Source organism: Cuculus canorus, chromosome 16 (assembly GCF_017976375.1).
Source record: "Cuculus canorus isolate bCucCan1 chromosome 16, bCucCan1.pri, whole genome shotgun sequence".
Classification (NCBI taxonomy): domain Eukaryota; kingdom Metazoa; phylum Chordata; class Aves; order Cuculiformes; family Cuculidae; genus Cuculus; species Cuculus canorus.
This window is the reverse complement of record NC_071416.1, coordinates 16,153,305-16,175,379: the sequence shown is the minus strand read 5'-3', so window position 1 is coordinate 16,175,379 and position 22,075 is coordinate 16,153,305. Positions and strand designations below refer to the sequence as shown.

Sequence of the window (22,075 nt, the reverse complement as noted above, 5' to 3'; positions counted from 1 at the left end):
GCTTGTACAGAACACATTTGTTCTGTCTTTACCGGGTATTCAGACACCGGCCTTTAACAAATGAATTCATTGGAGCTTCTGGGAGGTGTTTTAGTACTCCTGTGCGATGATGTTCCTTCCCCAGCCCGAGCAGAGGAGGAGCCAGCCCGGGCTGGTCCGTGCCGCGGCTGCCGCGGGACCAGCGCAGCGGGCGCCGACACCAGAGGGAGGTCTTGCGTTTCGGAGAGAACGGGGCTCGCACCGCCCGGCGCTGCGCTCAGCCCTGCGCTCCCCCTGCCGCGCTCCAGGGCCTGAGGGGGCTTTCACGGAGCTTCTCTTGCCGCGAGGGTGCACGCCTCATCCCTGCACCTCACGGCCAGGATTCCCCTTCGTCCCATCGCAGTCTCCCTCGGCAGCAGGAGCTCTGCTTTGCAGGGGGATGTTTTGATGCTTCACGTAGCCAAAGGAGGTTAAAAAGATTTTGCAGCAACCCTGCAGCTCTGGAGGTGGCCGGCGTGTGCCCCTGAGCTCCTTGGGCCGGTCCAGGCGGCTCTGAGCTTGGAGCTGTGCCGCGGGCTGGTGGCAGGGCTGCTCCCACCGCCCTGGCTCTCAGCAGCTGCCAGAAACCAGTGCTCCGGTGCAGGGGGGACAGCCGAGAAACCGCGGCCATTTCCAGCCTGTGAATCATCACAGTTTCCTCTTCCCTCTGGTCTCCTGCCGTCTGTCCCTCCAGCTTGCTGGCTCGCAGGCAGGGCAGGTCGCTCTCTCCCTTGATCTCGGTTTTTCCTCTAGCACACGCGAGTTTTTTCCACGCACAGTGGTTGGAACAGATCTGATTCTTAACATATCAGAAAGAACAGAGGAGCAGACTTTGCTTCTTGAAAGAAAACCACCTAGTTGGGTTCCTTGTACAAGTCTCCCAGCGTAACCACATCCACAGCAGGTGGAGGAGCGTGGGGGGCACGGGGGGAGGCACCTGTGGCTGCACCCGTGCTGCTCCCCCTGCGCCGGGGAGTGCTGCACCCTTGGACCCCTGCAACAAATGGGGTGAACCTGGCCTCTGCGATTTGCATCCCCCGAATGCCTTCAGGGCACCTGAACTTCAGGCTGATTCAGGGATGAGTTGTGCAGATAAACATCAGCTGAAAGCCACGGGCAATTCTGCAGCTAAGGAGGGATGGATCCAGCTCCAGAGCATGTGGCTGCAGGGGGAGAGTTTGCAAAGGCGTCTCCTCTCCAAAAGATTGCGTGTGGCTGGCAGGACAAGCTTTCCAAGCTGTTCCTGCCCTGAGGAAAGACAATGAGCTCAGCCCCGTGCATTGCAGCTCTGCCAGTGGAAAGCTTTGCTCCCCACTTCTGCATTTCACACGGGTTGCGGCTAAACAGTAACGTGTGGTCAGCAGGAGCCGATGGAGCGGTGTGTGACGGCTGAGTCACGACTGGCCCAGCATCACGGGCCTTTTTTCGAGTGGCAGGACTGGGCATGGGCTGGGAGCGAGGAATCATTCCCAGCAGGTCCCATTCCACCTCCTCCCGCAGCCACCCGCCGCCAACAGCTGTCTTGGCCCAGAGCGGAGCGCCATTCCCGCAGCAGGTGGCTGGACCTGTGCCCTGAGCCCTTCCAGCAGGGAAATCCCCTCGTGAGCTGGATGGATCGGGCAAGCTGGAAGCTCAGGCTGGTCTAAAAGTGCATCAGGCTGAGGGAACCGCTCCAGCTGTGCCCCCTGTTCCCCCAGCACCCAACAGCAGGACCCTGGCACCTTCCTGTGGGTGTGTGTGCCTTGGGGAGCGGAAAGCCAAAAGAAGCGTGTGCCTGACTGGGGCTGTTTGACCCACACTGCCATGGCCACGGGGAAGGCAGGAGGGAAGAAAACCAGAGGGCAGCTTGCTGGGGAAGGCTGTGCTGCCTGAAACCTGGCCGGCACAAGGGAGAATCGTGTCCACGCAAGTGCTCCTGAGCCCTGCCTGGATCCATTCTTCCTCTCCGCAAGCCATTGCTTCTTCTCAGGGGACTAATAACCTGCAGCAGAGCGTGCTCCCCTCCCCGGGCTGTGTTCCAGCAGACCACAGCGGAGGTTTGTCCTAACCCTCACCACTGTCTCCAGAGGTGGCACAGGCGCAAGGACAGCCACACGTGGGGGGCAGAGACCCAACCTCCCAGCACAGCGCTTGCCTCCAGCCGGGCTGCCGCAGCTCCCCCTGGATCGGGCACAGGGGTCGTGGCTCAGCCGCAGGGAGGGCTCCTCGTCCTGTTCCTCTCCGGAGCGTTGGCTGCGGAACGAAACGCTCCGGGGAGAAGCCAGAAACGGCTAAATCAGCAGCGGCAGCAGGGGCAGGAGCAGCAGGAGCAGGGGAAGCGGGAAGGGTAGCGGGAGCAGCAGGGGCAGCAGCAGCCTCCACGCCCACCCCCGGCGCAGCGCCGCCCCCCGGCTCTGCCCCGGCACCTGCCGCGCCCCCGCCCCGCCCGGGCCATTGGCTGCGGCCCCGGGGGCGGCCCCGCCCCGCCCTCCCGCCCCCGTTATTACCGGGCGCGGCGGCCCCGCGGCGGGTGGTGTTGTGGAGGGTGCAAGATGCCGCGGTCGTTCTTGGTGAAGAAGCACTTCTCGGCCAGCAAGAAGCCCAACTACAGCGAGCTGGAGAGCCAGGCTGGTGCGTGGGCCGGGGCGCGGGGTCTTCCCGTGTCTCCGCACGGGAGCCGGTGGGTGGGTGGGTGACTTTTGCAGGGAGGCGAGGGTGTGTCTCCCAATTTCGTGCATCCCCCGTGCCCCGGGATGCGGAGCCGCTCCCCGGTGCCCCAGGCTGGGCAGAGGCGCTGGGGGCTCCCCGTGGGCAGGGGTGCAGGGTTGCCCCGTTCCTTACAGCAGGGTGCGCACCGGCGCCGAGCCCCTGTGGGGTGGGGTCTCCTTTGGTCCGGGGTGGGCTGGGGCTCTGGGACCCTGTGGGGTGGGCTGGGGTCCCTTCGCCCCTCTGGCTTTGGGGTGGGCCGTGAGTATCCCCCGGGGATGGCTCGGGATGGGTCCCATCGTCCCGAGGGTGCTGTGGAAGCCGCGGGGGTGGGTCGGAGCCCACGGGGAGCACCGGACCCCCGCTAAATGCTGCTGCCTCCCGCAGTGCTGGCCGCCCCGCTGCTGTACGAGACGTGCCCGCTGCCCGTCATCCCCCCGCCCGAGGTGCTCGGCCCCGGTGCCTACTACCCGCGGCTGGTGTGGGATGCGGGGCTGCTCTCCAGCCTCTTCCCGGGCAGCCCGGGCAGCGAGGCTGCGGGCGGTGCAGCCCCTGCCCTGGACCTGACAACGCTCTCCAGCGAGGAGGATGAAGGCAAGAGCTCGGGCCCCCCCAGCCCAGCCTCGGCCCCCGCTGCCGCCGAGCGGTTCCGCTGTGCCCAGTGTGCCAAGGCTTACTCCACCTTTGCCGGGCTCTCCAAGCACAAGCAATTGCACTGTGACGCCCAGGCCAGGAAATCCTTCAGCTGCAAGTACTGCGAGAAGGAGTACGTGAGCCTGGGGGCTCTCAAGATGCACATCCGGAGCCACACGCTGCCCTGCGTCTGCAAGATGTGCGGGAAAGCCTTCTCCCGGCCCTGGCTGCTGCAGGGACACATCCGGACACACACCGGTAATGCTGGCTCTTGCCCCTCTCCCTCCCTCCCTTATCGCCTCCTGCTTCCCAGCTCGGCGGGCCCCAGCGAATCGGCGGGCCGGGCGTTATCTGGGAAGATAAGGGCTTCCCAAACCCCCTTGGCACATCTCTAACATGTCCTTTAAATATACTCTTGGCTGGAACCAAGCGCAGGGTCAAGGCTCTGTAGGTAAATCCGTGCCACTGCTGGCGGTGCCCCGAGCCAGCCCGTCACCGCTGGGTCACAGCGCACACTTCAGCTCCGTCCCATCGATTTGGGCTACGAGACCGCTGGAGCGCTCCCTCCCCTGTGCACCACCATGCCTTAAAGCATCCCTCCCTGCCTTTCACCGAGGGCTTCCAGCCAGGGTACCACCAGCCCGTCACCGTGGCCTCCAACTCGCTCCCGGGCTCCGGCAGCCCCCGGGGCTGAGCTCAGAGCCCCCCCGGCCGAGATGCAGCCCGGCGGGGCGGGGCAGGGCTGGCCACCCCTGCACCTGTTGGTGCGGGTGCCGCAGCTGCAGCCCACCCCGCCGCACAAAGCATCTCCCGAGCATGCTTTGTGGGGCTGCGGGGATAGTGTAATTGTTCCTTGGCACTGATTTCACACCCTCTTAACGTACTAAAGATGATGGCTGAAGGAAGCCGGGAAGACTTAATTGTGCTTTCCAAATTAAGCATACGCATTTGTTTCCTCCAAAAGAGTCTTTCTTGGAGGAATTCACCCTGGCCAGGCTTTTCAATGCGAGCCGGGCAGGAGAAGGGGGAGCGCGGGGTTCGGCGCAGGAAATAGCTATACTCGCTCTGGAGCTGGCGCCTTTCAGCCGCTGCCTGCTATGATATAATTAACACATAGTCCTTGGCTTTCCTGCCTCTCCGCCTGAAGCCAAGAGAACCGTTTTTTGCAGGAGACGAAGGTCTCTCCTTCGTTTGTGTGTGCAACCGCCTTGCCGCTTGCAGATGTTTCCAGCATTAATTTTCCATAGCTCCTAGGAGAGATTTTTCTGGGCATAGGAAATTCCCAAGTCCACAGCTTTCGCCCCCCAAGTGAATGCTGTACATTCCGAACAGGAACAGCCAGCGCTTCTTTTCACTGTGCTCTTCGCAAACTTTGGCTAATGAATGGCTCCTCCTTTGATATTCCCCATGTGTTGATGCACTGGTTAATTGGGAGCATTTCTCTTTGTCCCATAGGTGAAAAGCCCTTTTCCTGTACACACTGCAACCGGGCCTTTGCCGACCGCTCTAATCTCCGAGCCCACCTGCAGACCCATTCAGATGTAAAGAAGTACCAATGCAAAACCTGCTCCCGGACTTTCTCCCGTATGTCGCTGCTCCACAAGCACGAGGAGACGGGCTGCTCCGGCTCTCGCTGAGGATTCTGCTCCCCCAGGCCTGTCTCCACGCCAATTCCCTCTATTATTCCTAGTGTCTGTAGGAGTTAGCTTCCTCCACCGCAGTGCGCGCCGGGCGGGACGCAGCTACTCCGGCCCTCGAGACGCTCACACTCCTCGCTCGGTGCCTCCCGTGCAATGCGAAGGCCTGATCCTTCTCCCATCCCGGCGTCTGAGGGCGCAGGATTGGACTCTGGTGCAAAGCGAGCGCATGAAACTCGGGGCGGGGTGTGTGCAGCCCAGACCTCGACCCTCGGCAGGTGGCACCGCGCAGGGCTGGACCTGCACCGTGGCCCCATCAAACTTTGCCACCGTGTAGCTTGGGGAAGGGGGGGAGGTGGTTTGTTTTTATTGTTTTTATTTTTTACCGTAACCACTTGGTAACTTTAAGAACCGATATTTTTTTAACGAAGGACGAAGCGTTACCCCACACCCCAGTGTATATATATGCCGCCTGTAGAAGGTGTAACTATGCAATAATACAGTATCCCAGTAGTTGTGAAGCAGCTGCTTCTCCCCCAGCACAATGACAATTTGCAATGCCTGCGAGATTAACAGTGTCCATAAAAGGCACGGGTAGCCATTTCAAACACCAACCCTGTTTACAGAGCAGCTATGCACTCAAGCACCTGTTAATATGACTCTTAACAACTGCTTTTCAAGAGAACTGTGACTAATAGCGGGCACTTGTCAGCCGATACAATGGTAGCCTGTCCCAGGGCTGCCCATCGACAGGTGTGTGCCAAAAGCCCTATTTATGGGTATTGACAGGTGCCTCCTGAATGCATCTTTCTTTGGACATTGTTTTCATGGAATCATTACAAAGAGGATGTTTACATTTCAAAGGTACACTGGTATTTATATTTTTGTGCCACAGTTTTGTACTGATGAAACTTTTTATAAAATTATATACGGTTTATTGATATTCAATAAAATGGTTAATTTATAATAGGGTTTTGCGGGTGCTTAGGGTGGATATGGAGCAGGGGGTGTTGGGTGGAGGAGTGCTGTGGCACTGGGGTGCCGGGCTCTGCTCTCCTGCTCTGTGCCTCTGGCTGCAGGTGAAAGGCAAGTGGTATTCACACCAGATTTCCAGAGCAGTTGCCTCTTGGGGAGGAAAAAGCAGATTGAGTCAGTTCCTGCCAAAGGGTTGGGGAAGGGGTGGCTCTGTGATGGTGCAGGCAGGCTGTGGGGGACAGGGCGGTGGATCAGGAGATCCGTGTGGGATCTGTTGGCTCCATGTGGGAAAAGACAAGGGCTTACCATGTCCCTTCCAGCCTGCCCAGGTGGGTGCCACCTTCCTCCCAGGGATGCTGGAGCACCCATAGCTGTGTCCCTCAGCGCTCCCTGGGGTGCACGTCCGTGCCGCAGCACAGGGGACAGACACACCGGGGTGGCGGGGGTGTCTCTAGGTCTGGGCAGGCCCCTTCGTGCCCTCAGGGAAGGCTGAAGCACCAGACATCCACATCGGTGAGCTGAACCTCCGGGAGAGTGACCCGATGTGGGTGGTGTGGCAGCAGAGGTGACACATCCTGTTGTCACCACAGAGCCCTTCATGGAGTTCAGGCAGGGACCAAGGTGCTCTGGGCTACCCCAGGTACTTGCCTCTAGGATTTTCCTAATGAAGCTGTTCCTGATGCACAAATGTTCCCAATGCACAATGTTCCCAACCACCTGCCTTGTGCCTTCGCAGCCGCTGCTGACTTCTGTGTGCTTTGGGGACAGTGCAGACGGTCTTACCACCTGCCTCCCCCAAGGGCTGCGGTTCTGTCCTCCTTCTCTCTCTGCATTTCCTCAGTGCCGTCTTCAGGACACTGCTTTGAATCAGGGAGCAGAAGTGTGCATCCCCCAGCAGTGACCCCCCCCCAGCACACTGGTGTCCAGTCCGGCTCTGCACCTCTCCCAGAGGCTGTTAAGGAGCGGGAAGATGTGTGTGGCTGTAAAAGGGAGCAGAGCTGCTGCTCAGCCCATCTTTAATTAAGAGCTCGCCCGGTATAAACTGACTTTCCCAGCCAAGCTGGACTCATTACTCAATTATTAAGCAGAGCAGGAAGTTTTGGGTTTGCTCTTGTGTGTGTTTTTCTCTTCCTTTTCCCAACAGGAAGCGGGGGAGGGGCACTAATTACTTTCAGCTTTCCATCCATAAAATCCTGGAGCCGCAAAAGCGGCTAAATAGTTAAAAAAGACCAATTTTGAGAACAGACCACCTGCAGGAGCTGGGAAGAAGGATGGAGGCGTGGGTAAGCAGGCAGCAGAAGCCCAGAGCCCTGCTCGCTGGGGCGGCGGTGCAGGCTGCCCCGCCAGCCCAGGTTGGTGGTGGCTTTGCGGCTGTGACATCCCAGAGCCCATGGTTAGTGCTTAGCTTTAAGGCCCTGCAGTGTGCATCCAACCACTTGCCCCCATCCTCCAGTGTCAAGGCTGCTCCTGATTGGGATGAGGACCCTTTCTCGCCTCATTCAGGCTGTTGCCTCATCCCTGTGCTGGCACCCAGCGGGTAACCCTGCCAGCTCCCTCTCAATGGGCTTAGACCAACATTGCTTAGACAGGCGATGAGAGTTGTGAGAAATCTCCTCCTTAGAAATCTTTCCTGCTCTCAGTTGCGTTCCTGGCTTTGTCCAGAGCCTGGCTGGGATGCAAGGCTTTTAGAGAGAAGGTATAAAATGGGTGGAGGACAGCCTAGGCTCCGACTGACAAATCCCACTGGCATTCAAACACAAATGCAGCCTTAAAACACTGGAAAAAAAGAAATGCTGCCTGTTCTGAATCACAAAAGCGCAGCCCGCTGGCACTTGGGCTGCATCTGCTCCCTTTGCTGCCCTGCCCGAGCACCCTGCACCCTGGGGACCAGCGGCTGCTCAGATGGGAGCACTCTGCGCCTCAGAGTCAGGACAAGGCTACTTCTGCATCCAGCTCAAACGTGCCGCAGACACAGGAAATTCCCTCTGTCCTTTCTCTGCCTCCCTACATCTTTGGGGCTCTGTGGTGGAAAATTGCACCCAGGAGCTGGGCCTGAGGATGAGTTGCAATTGCTTTTTAATTTCATTTTCAGAAGGAAACCTTCCAGAGCAGCATCCCTGGCAGCAAGGGCAACTGGCAGCAGTGATGTGGTCCCCTGCCCTCTGCACTTGCCCAGGCAATGAGTGCCGCATGGCGAAGCCATAGGGTTCATGGCAAAACCTCAAGTGTTTTTTTTTTCCCCCTTCTATGTTTTAATGCCACGGGAACTAAACACACCATAAAGCTGCTGCCCGCAGCCCAATCGTTTCATCCAGGTAGCACAGGCTGCAGTTTCAGCGTTAGGGATGGGGGGAAGGCAGCCAGCGATTAACGGGAGGAACCATTTGGTGACCACCTTGTGCGACCATCTGTAACAGATTACGGTGTCAGCGCTCGTAAAAACTGGGATTCAATCAAGCGCCCGGCAGGTAGCAGGGGGCCCCGCTGGCAGGGGCTATGGTGCCGGGGTGCAGGCTGCGCTGGCTCCGGGCTGCCGCGCTCCCCGGGCGGCGGCACAGCCATGGCGTCGAGTGTTTGAACTCCACCGTTTAATTTCCATGGACCTCCACAGGACCCTTAAACAAGCACGTACGTCCCCTTGGCTCCTGGAGCCCTTTCAAAGGCTCTGGGAAAACCACAAAGTGCCTTTTCTTCCCACAGAGGACTCGTTTTCCTCCCTCTCTGACCCAATACAGAATTAAGGGTGTTTGGAAATGCTTCCCCCCTGCCGTGGGACCCCCCCGGGGCAGAGAGCTGGGGCAGACCCACATGGAGATACCAGGTTAGAAAAGGCTTTAAGGCTTCCATTCTGCTCTTTGAAATGGTCCTGTCTCTGTAGGCATCTGGTGCGATGAGAAGGGAAGCGGGTGGATTACAGCCACCTTTGCAAAGGCTAAACTTCATCTTCCTGGTGCTCTGGGGGCTGTCGCTCCCCAAACTGCCTTTCTCACCCTTTTCTGTCCCCATCTCTCTTGGGGACAGGCACGAGGCATACCTGCCCTGATGCTGTGGGGGCAAAGAGCAGCTCCAGGGCCTCTCTGCACCCAAAGTGCTCAGAAAACCCTCCATGGGGCATCCGGGCATTGGAAAGAGGCAAGAGGGCTGGAAGAAGGGCTGGAAAGGGCACAAGGAACATGCTGAGTCTGTCTCACACTCAGCTAAGCTCGTGGCTCCCAGGGATCCTGGTGATGGGTGGGGGGCAGCCTCCCAAAATGCTTCTTCCCACCTCTAGGGCAGTAGGAGGGAAAAAAATTTCCACTTTCTTCTCCTGTTGCTGCAAAACTGACTGACAGGGATATTCTCTTCGTGATCTCCTGGATCCCCCACAGCCTCTGGAAAAGAGTTTTCTACATTTAAGCATGCAGCCCCAAGAAAAGGCAGCCAAAGCTCAGCCCCTACAAAGTGTAGAAGCCTAATTCTTCTTTTGGCTCTTACCTTACCTAGAAAAAGCTGAATAAACAAACAGAAACCAGGCAGAATCCAGGGAAAGGCCTGTTATTAAAGTCAGTCGCTGGGCGGCTGTTTCTGATTTGTGTAAGGGAATGGCTGGAGATCCGTGGCTGAAGCTGGGACGATTCGTGTGGCGAGCAGAGACACCAGCCCATGGGTTTCCCACTCGAGATACCTGGGGTTGTGGGAGGCCTTGGAAGATGTGTGCAAGAAGGGCAGCAGGTGCTGGTGCGGGGTCAGCGAGCTCCTGTCAACAGGCAGTCCTGGTGAAAGCCTCTGTCCATTTACAGCTCACCGTAAGGAGCGGGATTCACAAACAAGCTGCAGGTGTAGCTATTGTTTTTCCTGCTCTGGGCTATTGACATGAGCAATAATCCCAAATTAATCTTTAATCGGATGATGAACTGATAGCATGGGGCTGGGGAGGTGTGAGTCTTCCCATGGAGCCAAAGAGCAGGAAAAATGTGGAGAGAGGGAGCCAGGAAAACCTGGGGAAGGACATGAGACTGAAAGGTTAGAATCAAGATGATCTTTCCTTGTGGATGCAGGCAGTCTGGGTTGCAGCACCGTCACGTTCTTGCCACTGGCTGTGCTCACCTTTCAGAAGGTGTCACCTCTCTCTGGCCACGCTGCCTTCTGAGCGCCTTCCTGCCTGCCCGTGTGCCGTCGGGGCGAGGGGCAGTGCTCGCCCCAGGGCTGCACCGTGCCCCAGCACAGCATCAGCCACCTGCCAAAACAGAGCGCGCCTCGCTGGCTCAAAAGTCAGGCCATAAATTGTCCTGGTGAAGGCTGGCTTTCTCCTGGGACAGCAAGCACAAACTCCTCACCCTGAGCATGTGGGACAGCTCTGCTCGCCCCACAGGGTTGAGAAACACCTTCCTGGGGCTGTCTGACCCCCCAACTATTTATGTTTGTCGCGCAAATATTGCTGTTGGGAGGATGGGCAGTGCCCAACTGCGCTCGTCCAGCTTTGCAAGACCATGGAGGGACGGACAAGCCCGATGTTGTTGTGGGTTGAATGATGGTTTCTCCCCTCTTGCTCTGAGCTGGTTCCAATGGTGGGGAAAGCTTTGGGGTGGCGGGTGCAGTGCTGTCAGCAGGCAGAGCTCACGTGGAGGTGGGAGTGGGTCTCTTCCCTGGGCTGGTCAAGGCAGATAGGTGACGCAGAGCAAGAAGCCCAGAGCCACCACAGCGACGCTGTGCAGCTGCACCCTTGCCAGAGCCCCCAGCACTTCACAACCTGCTTTGTTAATAGCGGTGGGGTAAAAATGAAAGCCATAAAACTGCTATATTTAGTTTCTTCACCTGAGGATGAGCAGTTTGGCACAAGAGGCATCAGCACACGCACAGCAGTGACCCGTGTCTTCACCGCAATAAGAACTGCAGGAGTTAGCAGCCTGCGCCGGTGGCTTTACAATAGCAATGCTGTGCTGTAACTTATTGGAGATCTGCCTAGAAAATCATCAGAAAGTATTTTAAATCCAGCATAACATACATATTTATGGATCACCTTCTGTTTTACTGGGCTCCCTGAAAGCAATGCGAGGCCTGTTTTACTTTTCTCAATAAAAAGGCTCACATTTCACATGTGAGGAGATTGGCGTCTCCCAAGCTAATTAATCCGGGTTCCCCTCCACCTCCGCATTTTCCACGCAGGGTTATGCTGGCGACACTTTGTCTGTGGCCGTTCCAGGGAGGACTGTGCTGCACATTACGCTTCCCCTGCCTGCGATGTGCTGGAGGCAGAGCGGGGCAAGGCGAGGAAGTGGTGGCGTGTAGCGGCGCAGAGTCACGGCCCGTTATAAAGAGCTTCAAGGGCCTGCATTGTGTCCTTTCTCAATTAGCCTGTTGGTAATAGCACTTCATTAGAGAGACAGTTCCTATTCACTGGCCCTAATCCACTTCCTAAAGACAGGGCTGGAGCCACTGATCACTTCTCCTGCTTTCCTGGAGTTTGGAGAGTGGCACCACCGCAAGCAGAGGAGAGCGATTCCACCGCCAGGACGGCCCCCCCAAAACCTGAGATGGGGCAGCAGCGCCCCGGCGGCTCGGGGATGTGTTGGGGTGCAAAGCACCTGTCCTTCTCACCGACCACAAAAATCAGGCTGTTAACCAGGGAACAAAAGAGTTTTGGTATCAAACCACAGGCGACCGCAGCTGGGGATGTGACCCCTCCTCGCCTGTCCAGACGCAGTGGGTGAGCGGGTGCTACAGATGCTCTCGGGGCGCTGTCTGCCCAGCCTGCATCTTGCTTCAGTCCGCAGTGGGGGCAGGAAAAAAAGCCAAAAGCTGCTGTCTTTCTCCGCCCCCCCCCTTTTTCTTTTCTTTTTTCTCTCCCCCCCTCTCTGCTGTCTGACACGCAATGCTCGATGGAAACCAAAGTGGGGTAGGAAGTGGCGTGAGAGCTGTGTGCAGGAAATCAATGTGTGTCAGGAAAGGATGTCAGCACTGGTGGTGGGACTGAGGGGCAAACAGCCAGCACGGGAGCTGCACCTGCCCCACCGGCAACTTGCTGATGAGAGGGGCAGGAAGCGAAACAGAGTCCTTCCTCTTAAATAAAGGTATCTGCTTCCATTCAAGGAGGTTAGACTAAAGCCACAGTAGTGCCCAGATGGAGCTACTGGGAAAGATATGCCATGTCCTGCTCAGCCTATTGGCTTCAAAGGGCGATGGACTCATGCTCCCCATGGGGACCTGGTTCCCTCAATCCCACCACCACAACAGCCAAAGCATCCTCAGCTACAGCTGCATGCAAGGCTGCTGCTCGGTGAGTGCTTAGAGCCTCTTCCTGCCGCAGCCCCCAACAGGACACCAGCCTGTAGACACCTCGCCCACCCCATGTCCTCCTTCCCTTGGCCATCTCTTCATACCATGCTGCCGTGGGAGGAGCTGAGTTTGTGGGGGGTTTTACCTCCCACATAAAATATAACCATTGCTGAGAATTTAAAAAGATGCAGCCCAAGCACAGAAGTTATTTTAGGTCAAAAGAAGTAACTGAGTAGGAAAGTTTACTGCCCTGGTTACAGCAGCAGCTGCTGTCTGTGATCAATATCATCCAAATTTTCCACCCCAAACCTCACCTTACAGTAATAGCTTCCTACCATCACTTCCACCTGGCTGGAGGGCAGCAACAAGGGGCCCCTGTTTGCTGGAAAAATTAAGAGTTATTAGTACTGATGATTCAGGCGAGGATGTGAGGCACAGATTTTGAATGCAGACACCATGCAGCAACTGTTTTCCCTCAAATGGTCTTTAGAACATCCCAGGAGCCAAAACAGTGTATGGCGTGTGCCTGAGGGACAGGGATAGAGGTCCTCAACGGCAGCATGAAAGGAAGGGAAGGCTGGACCGTCACACACCATCACCCATTGGGAAGTCCAAATCTTCCCCGATTTAAGCAAACACCTTGTTTTCATTCAAACCCTTTTGCCATTTCATAATACTGGCTACTTCTCTCTGAAAGGAAATATCTGTCCCATAAATAAAGGAAGGTGGGAGGGTGTGTGGGGAGAGGTTGTGCGCACAGGCGAGGCAGATGCAGAAAGCTTTTCCCAGCATGCTTCAGCACACAGCCAGAGGAAAACATCAACAGGCGGAAGAGCAGAGACGGGCTACAGCGCACACGCGTGCCAAGGAGCTGCTCACACATGGCCTCACCTGGGGCACCCCTAGCCCTCCCCTCATCACCCTCTGAGCATCCTGCTCACAAGCATCCTCCCGGGTGGCAGACCCAGGGTGGTGGAGGCATGCTGAGAGCAGTTCCTGCCGTGAGCCCCGCGCACTGAGCCCCGAGAGCTGTTTCCCCACCGCAGTAGGAGCCTTGGATGGGAGAAGCTGCAAAACTGCCTCATGGCACTGATCAAGAGTGGGTTGGCAGCACAGGGAACAGCCAGGCAGGTGTGGCTATCACACTCTGACTCTGATACCAACTGCATCCTTGGTGGTGGCACATCCTTTCTACATGCACTCTTTCCCATGCACAGCGGGGAATATCACACCACAGCTGCAGCTGAGCGGGCATGCCCAGCAGAGAAGATAAGACACGAGAAGGAGCACCAGGACCAGCACCTTCCTGGGGAATCCTTCCTGGCAGCCCCATGGGGAGGCCCAGGATCCCCTGTTCCCACGTACCTGTGGGTCAGGGCACTGCTGGCTGCTGGTTTTTCTCTGCTGGCCTGTCCTCAGGACCGCGCCATGAATAACCAGCTCTAGTTGTGTCTTTCCAGCCCAGAGCCTGCAACGGGAATGAATTATCTCTCTTCATTTTCATTTTCCTTCTGTCTCTGCTGCTGGCAAATTAACAGCTTCCCTTGATGCCAAATGTTCTGCAGTTTATCTCCCGAAGCACAAGTTTCACTCCCAATCTGCACTGGGGAAACTTAAAGTAATTGCAAAAAACTATTCTGAAAGGGATCCAGCAGAAAAGTCGTCAAATAAATAGGGACCATATGCACCACGGCAGTCAGAGGCGCCGCACGGAGATGCTCTCATTCACAGGGCTCAGTCCCACCCAGAGCTGGCAGCAAGGCTCGCCTGCCCTGCACACAGAGCTCTGCGCTAGTGCAAAAACTCTCTCCAGTGGTGGTTTGCAGTGCCCGAAGCCAACCAGGTTTGCAGACTGAGTTTTGCACACACACTTGTTGGGTTTGTTTTCACCCAGGGTTTTTTCTGGCTCTTGATGGAGGGTGGAGAAGAGAGCTGGTTGCTAATCCAGGGAACTGCTGCCATTGAGTATTTAAACTGGCCTCTGGGTGCAGCGCTGTGGGGAGGAAAACTGGGAGGAGCAGCTGATACACCACAAGGCTATGCTGCTATTCAGCAAGACCTGGACATACTGGAAAGTTGGGCGGAGAGGAACCTAATGAAGTTCAACAAAGGCAAGTATAGGGTTTTGCGCCTAAGGAGGAACAACCATCTGCAGTGGTGCAGATGAGGGGTTGACGAGCTGAAAAGCAGCTCTGCAGAGAACCGGTGGACAACACGCTGACCATGAGCCACCAACGTGCTCTCGTGGCAAAGAAGGCCAAGTGCGGCCAGCAGGTTGAGGGAGGTTCTCCTTTACCTCTACTCTGCACTAGGGTGGCCCCATCTGTAGTCCTGTGTCCAGTTCTGGGCTCTCCAGCTCAAGAAAGACAATGGACTACTGGAGAGAGTCCAATGGAGGGCCACAAAAACAATGAACGGAGTGGAGCATCTCTCTCATGAAGAGAGGCTGAAAGACCTGGGTCTGTTTAGCCCGGAGAAGAGAAGACTGAGAGTGGAGTGTCAGGAGGATGGAGCCAGACTCTTTTTGATGTTTCTCAATGACAGGACAAGGGGCAATGGGCACAAATGAGCACAGGAAGTTCCACCTGAACATAAGGAAAAACTTCTTTCCTGTGTGGGTGGTGGGGCTGGAACAGGCTGCCCAGAGAAGCTATGGAATCTCCTTCTCTGGAGATACTCAAAACCCTAGATGCACTCCTGTGCAACCTGATCTAGGTGAACCTGCTTTAGCAGGGGGAGTGGACTAGATGATCTCTAGAGGTCCCTTCCAACACCAACCATTCTGTGATTTCCTGATTCCTAGTGTGCATTGGGGACTCTTTGCAAAGGCTCCATTTGCTGTTGGCCTGCATAGGCTCTTGCCAATATGGTCTCATTCGAGGTAAAGCACAGGCTCAAGCTTCCTCAGCTGCACCAGGCTTGGCTGCTTTGCTTTCCGTGACCCGTTCCATTTTCCCCCATTAAATTGAGTACAGACACTAGGGAGTTTGTCAGCCCACAGCCAGGCTCTTGGTGCTGGGCCTGGAGCGTGCTGCCAAGCAGGACGCAGCCCCAGACCCACACGACAAGGTTATGCCATGGCCCTCAGCAGCTGTGTGAGGGATGGCAGAGGTGGATGCAAAGCATCACCTAAATCAGATGACACTGGAAGCTTTGATCCCTGTGCAGCCCAAAGCCATTCCTCCCCATGCCGCAGTCACTTTCTCCCAGTCCCTGCTTTCCATCAAGGAGCCCCAGCAGAGATCAAAGCACTTTGAGGTTTTCCTTGTGCAGCCCAACGTGCTCTCAGAGGCCGGCGCGCTGCTGTCAGCAGCCACTGGCCAAGGGGATGGGGTTATCCCCACCCCATCACAGCCACCTCCTTATCACTGCTGCTCTGCAGGCAGGTGGACAGGCGCTTGGCTGTGTCTGCAGGCCCTTGGCATCACTCAGCACTGAGTTCCCGCTCCAGCTGCCCACCGCGGGGCCTGTTTGCGGCGCTCCCTTGCCTCTTGCTAAGGTGCTGCCGGGTCTCCTCTTGCTCGTCATCCCCTGTGCTTGCCCGTGGATGGGGGGTGATGGCAGCACTTGGTGGTGACTACCACAGCGTGGGAGCTGGGGACGGCAACGGTTCGTGGCCCCTCCTGGAGGGCACAAAGTGCTTGGACGCCTGTTATCACTGAGTGCTGGGGAAAATACTGTGATTAGACAAAAAGAAGGAAAATAATAATGGCTAATGCTTCCAAAAGTAATCTTGGGAGCCTCAATTTAGAAAGCCAAAATTGAGCTCCCTTGAAGAGGCTGTTTTCCAGAGGCTTCTCCAAAACGTCTGGAGGAGTCATCCGTCATTTGGCACCAGCAGCATTTGCTGTTTCTGCAAGCTGTGACTGGGAACTGCTAGTTAAGATGCCTGCCTGGCACTGGGGCCGCCCACCACTGAGCGGCGAGGAGTCGTCTCGCAAAACCCTCCAGCTTTCAGATGCACCAGCCTGTGCTGGGGACTCCAGCCTCGTGTTTCCCTGGGCCTGGGATATTGCCGTGAGCGAAGTTTCTGAAGTAGTCCCTGACACCCCTCCACGCTGCTGGGCCAGGCCAAGCATCTCTGAGACTTGCTTCCAGTTTCCCCGTGGCCCCAGTAGGAAGAGGAGCTTCCCACCTTTCGCACTGCCTTGGCCCCTCTCTGCCTCACTCCGGTGTCGAGGGCAGAGCCCTCGGTCCCCCGTGCTGCCGCCCAGCCCCGCGGTTATCCTGACGGCCACGCTGAAGGCAGCCTGCATATATAAAATTAGCACCCTCACAGGAGGCTGCGAGGGGAAACCTGCCCTGGGCGGCTGCAATGGGAAGCAGATGCTCTGTGATTAAGCCCACATGCCCAGGGAATGGCCGTCCGCTGCTCACGGCTGCAGTGGGATGGAGGGCACAAGCTGGAGCAAAGGCTGGGAGCTGGTGGACAGGCTGGATGCAGCCCAGCTTCCGCTGGGAAGGGCTGAGGAAGGCTGGCAGGATGGAATTATGGGCACTCTGTCCCCCCTGCATGTCCATGAGTGATGTTTAGGGTGGAAATGGTCTTAGACTGAGTGCAGCTCCCCTGATGGCAATACCCTGAGCTTGGGGGAGCCAAAATGGACTTTTCAGCTCCATCAGGCCACTGTGCAAGACAAGGGCTGGGACCTGAATACTAGCAGCTTGTGCTGCCAGGGATGAATCAGTAGAGGCCAGGAGGACAAAGTGGAGCCCATCCTTCAGGAGAAGTGCCCCAGCACACGTTCCATTTGCAGACCACTTGGAGGAACAAGCATCCGGCTGCAGCCAGCGACTCGGCTCCCCAAATCTTCCCCCTCCATGTGGCCTTGGGTCATTAAAATGCTGTATCCATTCCCTGCGGAAAAGGATACAGCCAAGTTTCAAAGTCCAGGGGCCGGTGACCCCGGACAGGCCACTCCTGCAGAGCTGTGTCGGGAGGTACAGAGGCAAGACGCGGGTTTGCTGTCTGCAGTCACCTCTTGCGCTGTCCGGGGAGTTAAAAGCCCAGTTCCGAACAAGTTGTGTAACCTGAGAATGATTTTCTAGATAAAATCTAGGCGAAGGTGGGGGTCATTTTGCAAGGTCAGGTCGCGGGGAGCTCACTGACCCCTCTGAACACCAGCCCAGGACTCCTGCGCCAGCAAGCAATGGAGGATGCTCGTCGGCATTGCTGGCTTTGTTTCTTCTTGGTTTCTTTCCTTTCATGGTTTTGTCTCTGAAGGGGGCAAGTCCCCACTTATCTCCTGCCCTCTCCAGTCTTCCCAGTGCGGTTTCTTCAGCCTTGCAATAAGGGATGGCCATTTCTGTTTCTTTTCAAGACATTTTTCCACCCACCCTCTCTGGCTCTGGTGGGAATTGTCAGCTTTGAGATAAGGAGAAGGATGAATTGTTCCTACAGGATGTTGCATGAAGCCCAAGTGCTATTTGCAGGCAATTTTAATAAGTAATAATAAGGAGAGAGAACTCCAAAGGAAGTAACCTGGTACAGCAGACAAGGCAGATTTATCAAGGCAGAGAGGAAATACTCCCCAGAAATGAATCTGGCATGAGTTCCTGCACACCAGTCCCACGATCCTGTCTGCCACCACAGGCAACTCTTATCTGAAACAGCCCAGTGTTTAAAATAGACTGAAAAATAAATATTCTTCCAGTGCGACTGATCCTCCAGAGCCTGCAGTTCATCCCAGCAGCATTTACAGTTTTCTCTGGAGTGTTTCCGACATGTACTTCAAGGCCTTCCAACTTTTTTCTCCTCCCCTGCTTGTGACATTAATGAACCTTAAGGGATACTTAAAGCACGTTTTATGTGGATGTATTTTTAAGCAGGAGAAGGAGAGAGCAGTTCCCAGCTCTCAGTGCCTGGGGTGGATGGAGAGTCGCGTTGCGAGGCACACTCCAAACAGGAATCCATCAAACACCAGGGCTAAGTGTTGCTGCAGCAGCTCCGCAAGCCGTGAAGTTGTTTAATGTTCATTGTTCACAGCTGTGTCACCCTAATAGAGTATTTTATTGTTTTTCCAGTTGTACTTAAAACCATCATTCATTATCCTACCCAGCCTGCAAGTGCCTCACCTTTAATTGATGACACGAGACACAACTCCTGGACAAAGATTCCAGTGTCTCCACCACAACTGGGACTGGCTCCCTGCCACTCTGGACCGGGCCACCGCGGTTCAGCCCCAGCGGGTGATCCCCTTCCAGGGTGAGGGACGCGGCTGCTGGGGGCTCCACGGAGTGCTGCCGGGGAGGCAGCGGTTGCCATGGTGGACCCTGTGTGGAGCAGTGCTTGTACCCGAGCTGGGGCGTCCGCTCGGTGCTGATGAACCGGGAGCGCTGAGGAGAGAGCAGACAGCCCAAGGCATCGCTGGGCTGCGATGAGGATAACCCACTGGGCCATGGCTGCCACCCCCAGAGCCAGGCGCCCGTGGCCATCACCTTGCCCTGATTGAATCAGCCCTGCCTGCGGCCTCTTTATCTCCTGCCTCAGGCAGGTGGAGGTGGAGGCGAGGTCCAAAGAGCTCTGGTGCCATGCGTCCCGCTGCACTCAGCTCCAGCATCAGTGTCAGCTCCTGCAGAAACCCCCCAAGATGAGCCAACGAAGCCATCTCCCCTTGTGTCCCCCGCACAGGGCTGCCCTGGCCCCACTCCTGCCCCGAGCCGCTCCGGCGCCCACCTGCCTGCAGACCCTGATGTGGTGTTCACTAATTCCAGTGACTACATTTTTCACTGGAAAGCAGCCCTTTTCACAGGCGAGGAAGGCTCTCTGCTCTGTGCGAGCCCTGACAGACTCTGTACAGTAGTTAAAAGGGACAGCATTAAAGAAAAAGAACTTAAACAACCCCAAAGTGAAGGACCTGTAATTTATTTACTCCCCCCCAATGAATGCTGGTTGCAAATCACTCTGTATAAAAATAACTCCTTTCTCCAACTTTTGATCTCTGATATTCCTGTATTTCCCTGGGGAAAATGTAAATCTATGAACTTATTACTAATGTTTCCTGTCCTTGACAGTGGAGCCAGTTGATATTTCACTTGAGAAGCCAGAGAGGAAAAAAAAAAAGCAGCATAAACTTAATGACTGCAGACTGTTTCCAATCTTAGTTTCACTTTTCAGATGGAGAGTTTCCATCTTACAACAGGGAGAAGGAGATTTTTAAATAAAACATGATTTAACTTTAGCCAAACTTCCTCCTAGTGTTTATGCTTTTGGCTCGGGGCTTGATCCATTTAAAGCTGGTTCCTTTTGAAGCAGTCCCGGCTCATCACCGCGCACCGAAGCTATGGCTTTGAAATTGTCTGTTCCACTTCTTAATCCAAATTCCGCAGCCTCTGCCTGCCCTGCTGCCCTTCTGCCTCTCCCTGCTTGGTGGGCAGTGGGCAGCTAGCAGGAGGCAGGGGTAGGGGTGGGGGTGTGGTGGCATCTCGCACTCACGGGGCATCCCCTCGGCGCTGCTGCAGGCACCTGACTTGGCTGTATAAAGCACAGTCATATAAAGCATCTCCATGTCACTGCTGTCCCTGATCACAGTCATTTTGTAGCCCCAAAGCCTACAAAATGAGGGGCTGGCAGGGAGGCTTGGGGTGGGACCTGGTGCTCAGGTGTCAAAAAAACGTTTGTAAAGTTTCTGAATTGTCTCATTTTGGCCTATTCCCCTCAAAATTAAGCATGCTTTTAGTACACCGCAGGCTCTGCTTGGAAAGGTAAGCTCTTAAAAAAGCTAACCAGCATTTCGAAGTGATGACAGTGGGAGGTTCTGCTCAGCCTGCTGTGCTCCTGCCCAGGATTGTGCAGGTACAGCATGATCTCAGCAAGATTTTTCAGTTTTTCTCCTATATCAGGATTTAAAAAAAAAAAAAAAAAAATCCCCCAGAAAAATTCAGAGCACAAGAAGATCCTTTCCCGGCAGCCCCGGCACTGGGAAGATGGCTTCACACCAGCAGCCCAACTCTAGCGCCCATGAAAATGGCCTCTTTGGGGACTCCCTCCCAGGTCAGGCACTTCTCTCCATTCAGCAGCAGAGCACTGCCAGAGCCCTCCAAGTCCTGAGATGGTTGGTGCCAAAGCGGATCAGCTCTTCTCCTGCCCACGCTTGCCTTTTGTCCCCTGCCTTTTGGGGCTGCGCATCCCTGCTTGCTCTGCCCTGGCGGCACCCGCGCCAGGCTGGGCTCTGGAGGCACAGGGCAGATGGGCAAAGAGGAGGCAGCCGAGCCCCGTGGCCACCGGCCGGAGAGAGCAGCAGACCTGACGCCAGGCAGGGAAGCCGTCTCCCACAGGAGCAATTCAAGCGCTGTTTTAACATCAGCCAAAACACAGGGAATAAAAGGAACTTTAATGGGGTCTAAGTTGAGCTGTGCACCCTGGAGGATTCCTGGCTGCCTCTGTTCGTGTCAGATAAATAGCCCTGCGACTGCAGTAATGTTTAACATCTCCTGTCATTATCTCGCTGGCATCCCTGGGCTCCTGCAGGGATTGCGGCCAGTCCCCCACCACATCTTCCCCCCAGCCTTCATCCCTCTAGCTGGGCTGCAGAAGCTCTTAAGAGCACTTTTGAAATGCAGCCTGATCCAGGGCTTAGGAGAAGAAGCTGTGAGCTGAACTCAGCACCAGTCCCTCTGCGGGCTGAGAGCCTGGGAGATTCTCCTGCTGGCAGGAGCCCTCTGTGCCTTGTCTCTGCAGGCCAGCCCTCTCCCGGTGCTGCCAGCTGGCCAGGTGGATGCTGTGACAGCCTCAGTCCCCTCCCTGTCTCGGTTCCCACAGCTGTAGCACTGCCTTAGTGAACCTGGCTCTTTGTTTCTAAAACGTTCAAAGTTTAAAGCTGAAAAAAAGAAAGCATCTTGTACATAGGCAGTCAAAGTATTGTCATTATTAATAATTAATACTTATTAAGCCTAATAAGCATCATCAGCCATTCTGGCATCCTAAAATGTTGGAAGAAAGGGTCCTTGCATCCCTTGTCCCATGTGCCACGATCCAAGTCCCTGCCACAGCAGATGCCACCAGTTATCCCCTCCCACAGGCTTCTGCCCAGCATCTCACTTTCTGCTGGGAAGGGTTTGGTTTTTCTAAGAGGAGGGTCTGCAGAGAAATACCACCCTTGGAAATGACCCTGTGTCCGGTGTGGGTGCCTGCCACCCCGCTCTGCCAGCGGGTCAGAACAAAGGACGATTGAGCCATGCGACTTGCCAGCCCTTAAAGGGCTGCTTGTGTCGGGACCACCAGCACCACTGTGCTGTGGGGGGGACCATCCTCCCTGCTGCCACCCCAACCTGCACATTCCTTGCCTCTCCTCAGCCAGCCAGTCACTGCCACTGCTCCTCGGGGATGCTGAGCGTCACCCTCTCTGCAAGCAGGCTTTGGGGAGAGGACCCATATGGGTCCTGGGTGCAGTGGCATCTTTCCCATTCAGCCAAACATGTGAGTGCAAATACGCTTTCTTGGGGTGCCACCTCGCTCACCTCCAGCTCAACGGGGGACTCAGCGCTACAGAAGCAGGTGAAAACATCACCGAACCGACTCCATTGTGTGGATTGTCCTGATGGGGTTTGGATAAGCTGTGACATGTCCCTTCCAGACAGGGACATCCACATACAGCCCCCCCCCCCCGCCCCCGAAGCCCCTGGAACGGGGACAGAGGAGGTGGAATGGGGTTCCCAGACAGTGGCTGTGGGTCCAAAGGTCAGCTCCTGCCAAGCTCATCCCATGGAGGAGTTCAGGGGGGCATCTGAGGTTCGGTGCTGGGGCAGCACATCTTCAACATCAATCCCAGTGGTCAATGCCTCCTGAGCCACCAAAATGTGCCGGTCATCCTGGAGAAGAGAGATGGCTCTGGGTTACGCGGCTTCTCATGCTCTGTGGTCCCTCTTTGCAC

At 56.0% G+C, this 22,075-nt stretch overlaps 1 protein-coding gene across 1 annotated transcript; it reads left to right on the top strand.

Moving 5' to 3' along the window:
* The first annotated feature begins 2,500 nt into the window (after window positions 1-2,500).
* On the top strand, window positions 2,501-5,921 carry SNAI1 (snail family transcriptional repressor 1). Its single transcript, XM_054081456.1, has 3 exons — window positions 2,501-2,628; window positions 3,091-3,594; window positions 4,792-5,921. The coding sequence occupies exons 1-3, from the start codon at window positions 2,550-2,552 to the stop codon at window positions 4,971-4,973; spliced, it is 765 nt and encodes a 254-aa protein (XP_053937431.1). The 5' UTR covers window positions 2,501-2,549; the 3' UTR covers window positions 4,974-5,921.
* Window positions 5,922-22,075: the final 16,154 nt, after the last annotated feature.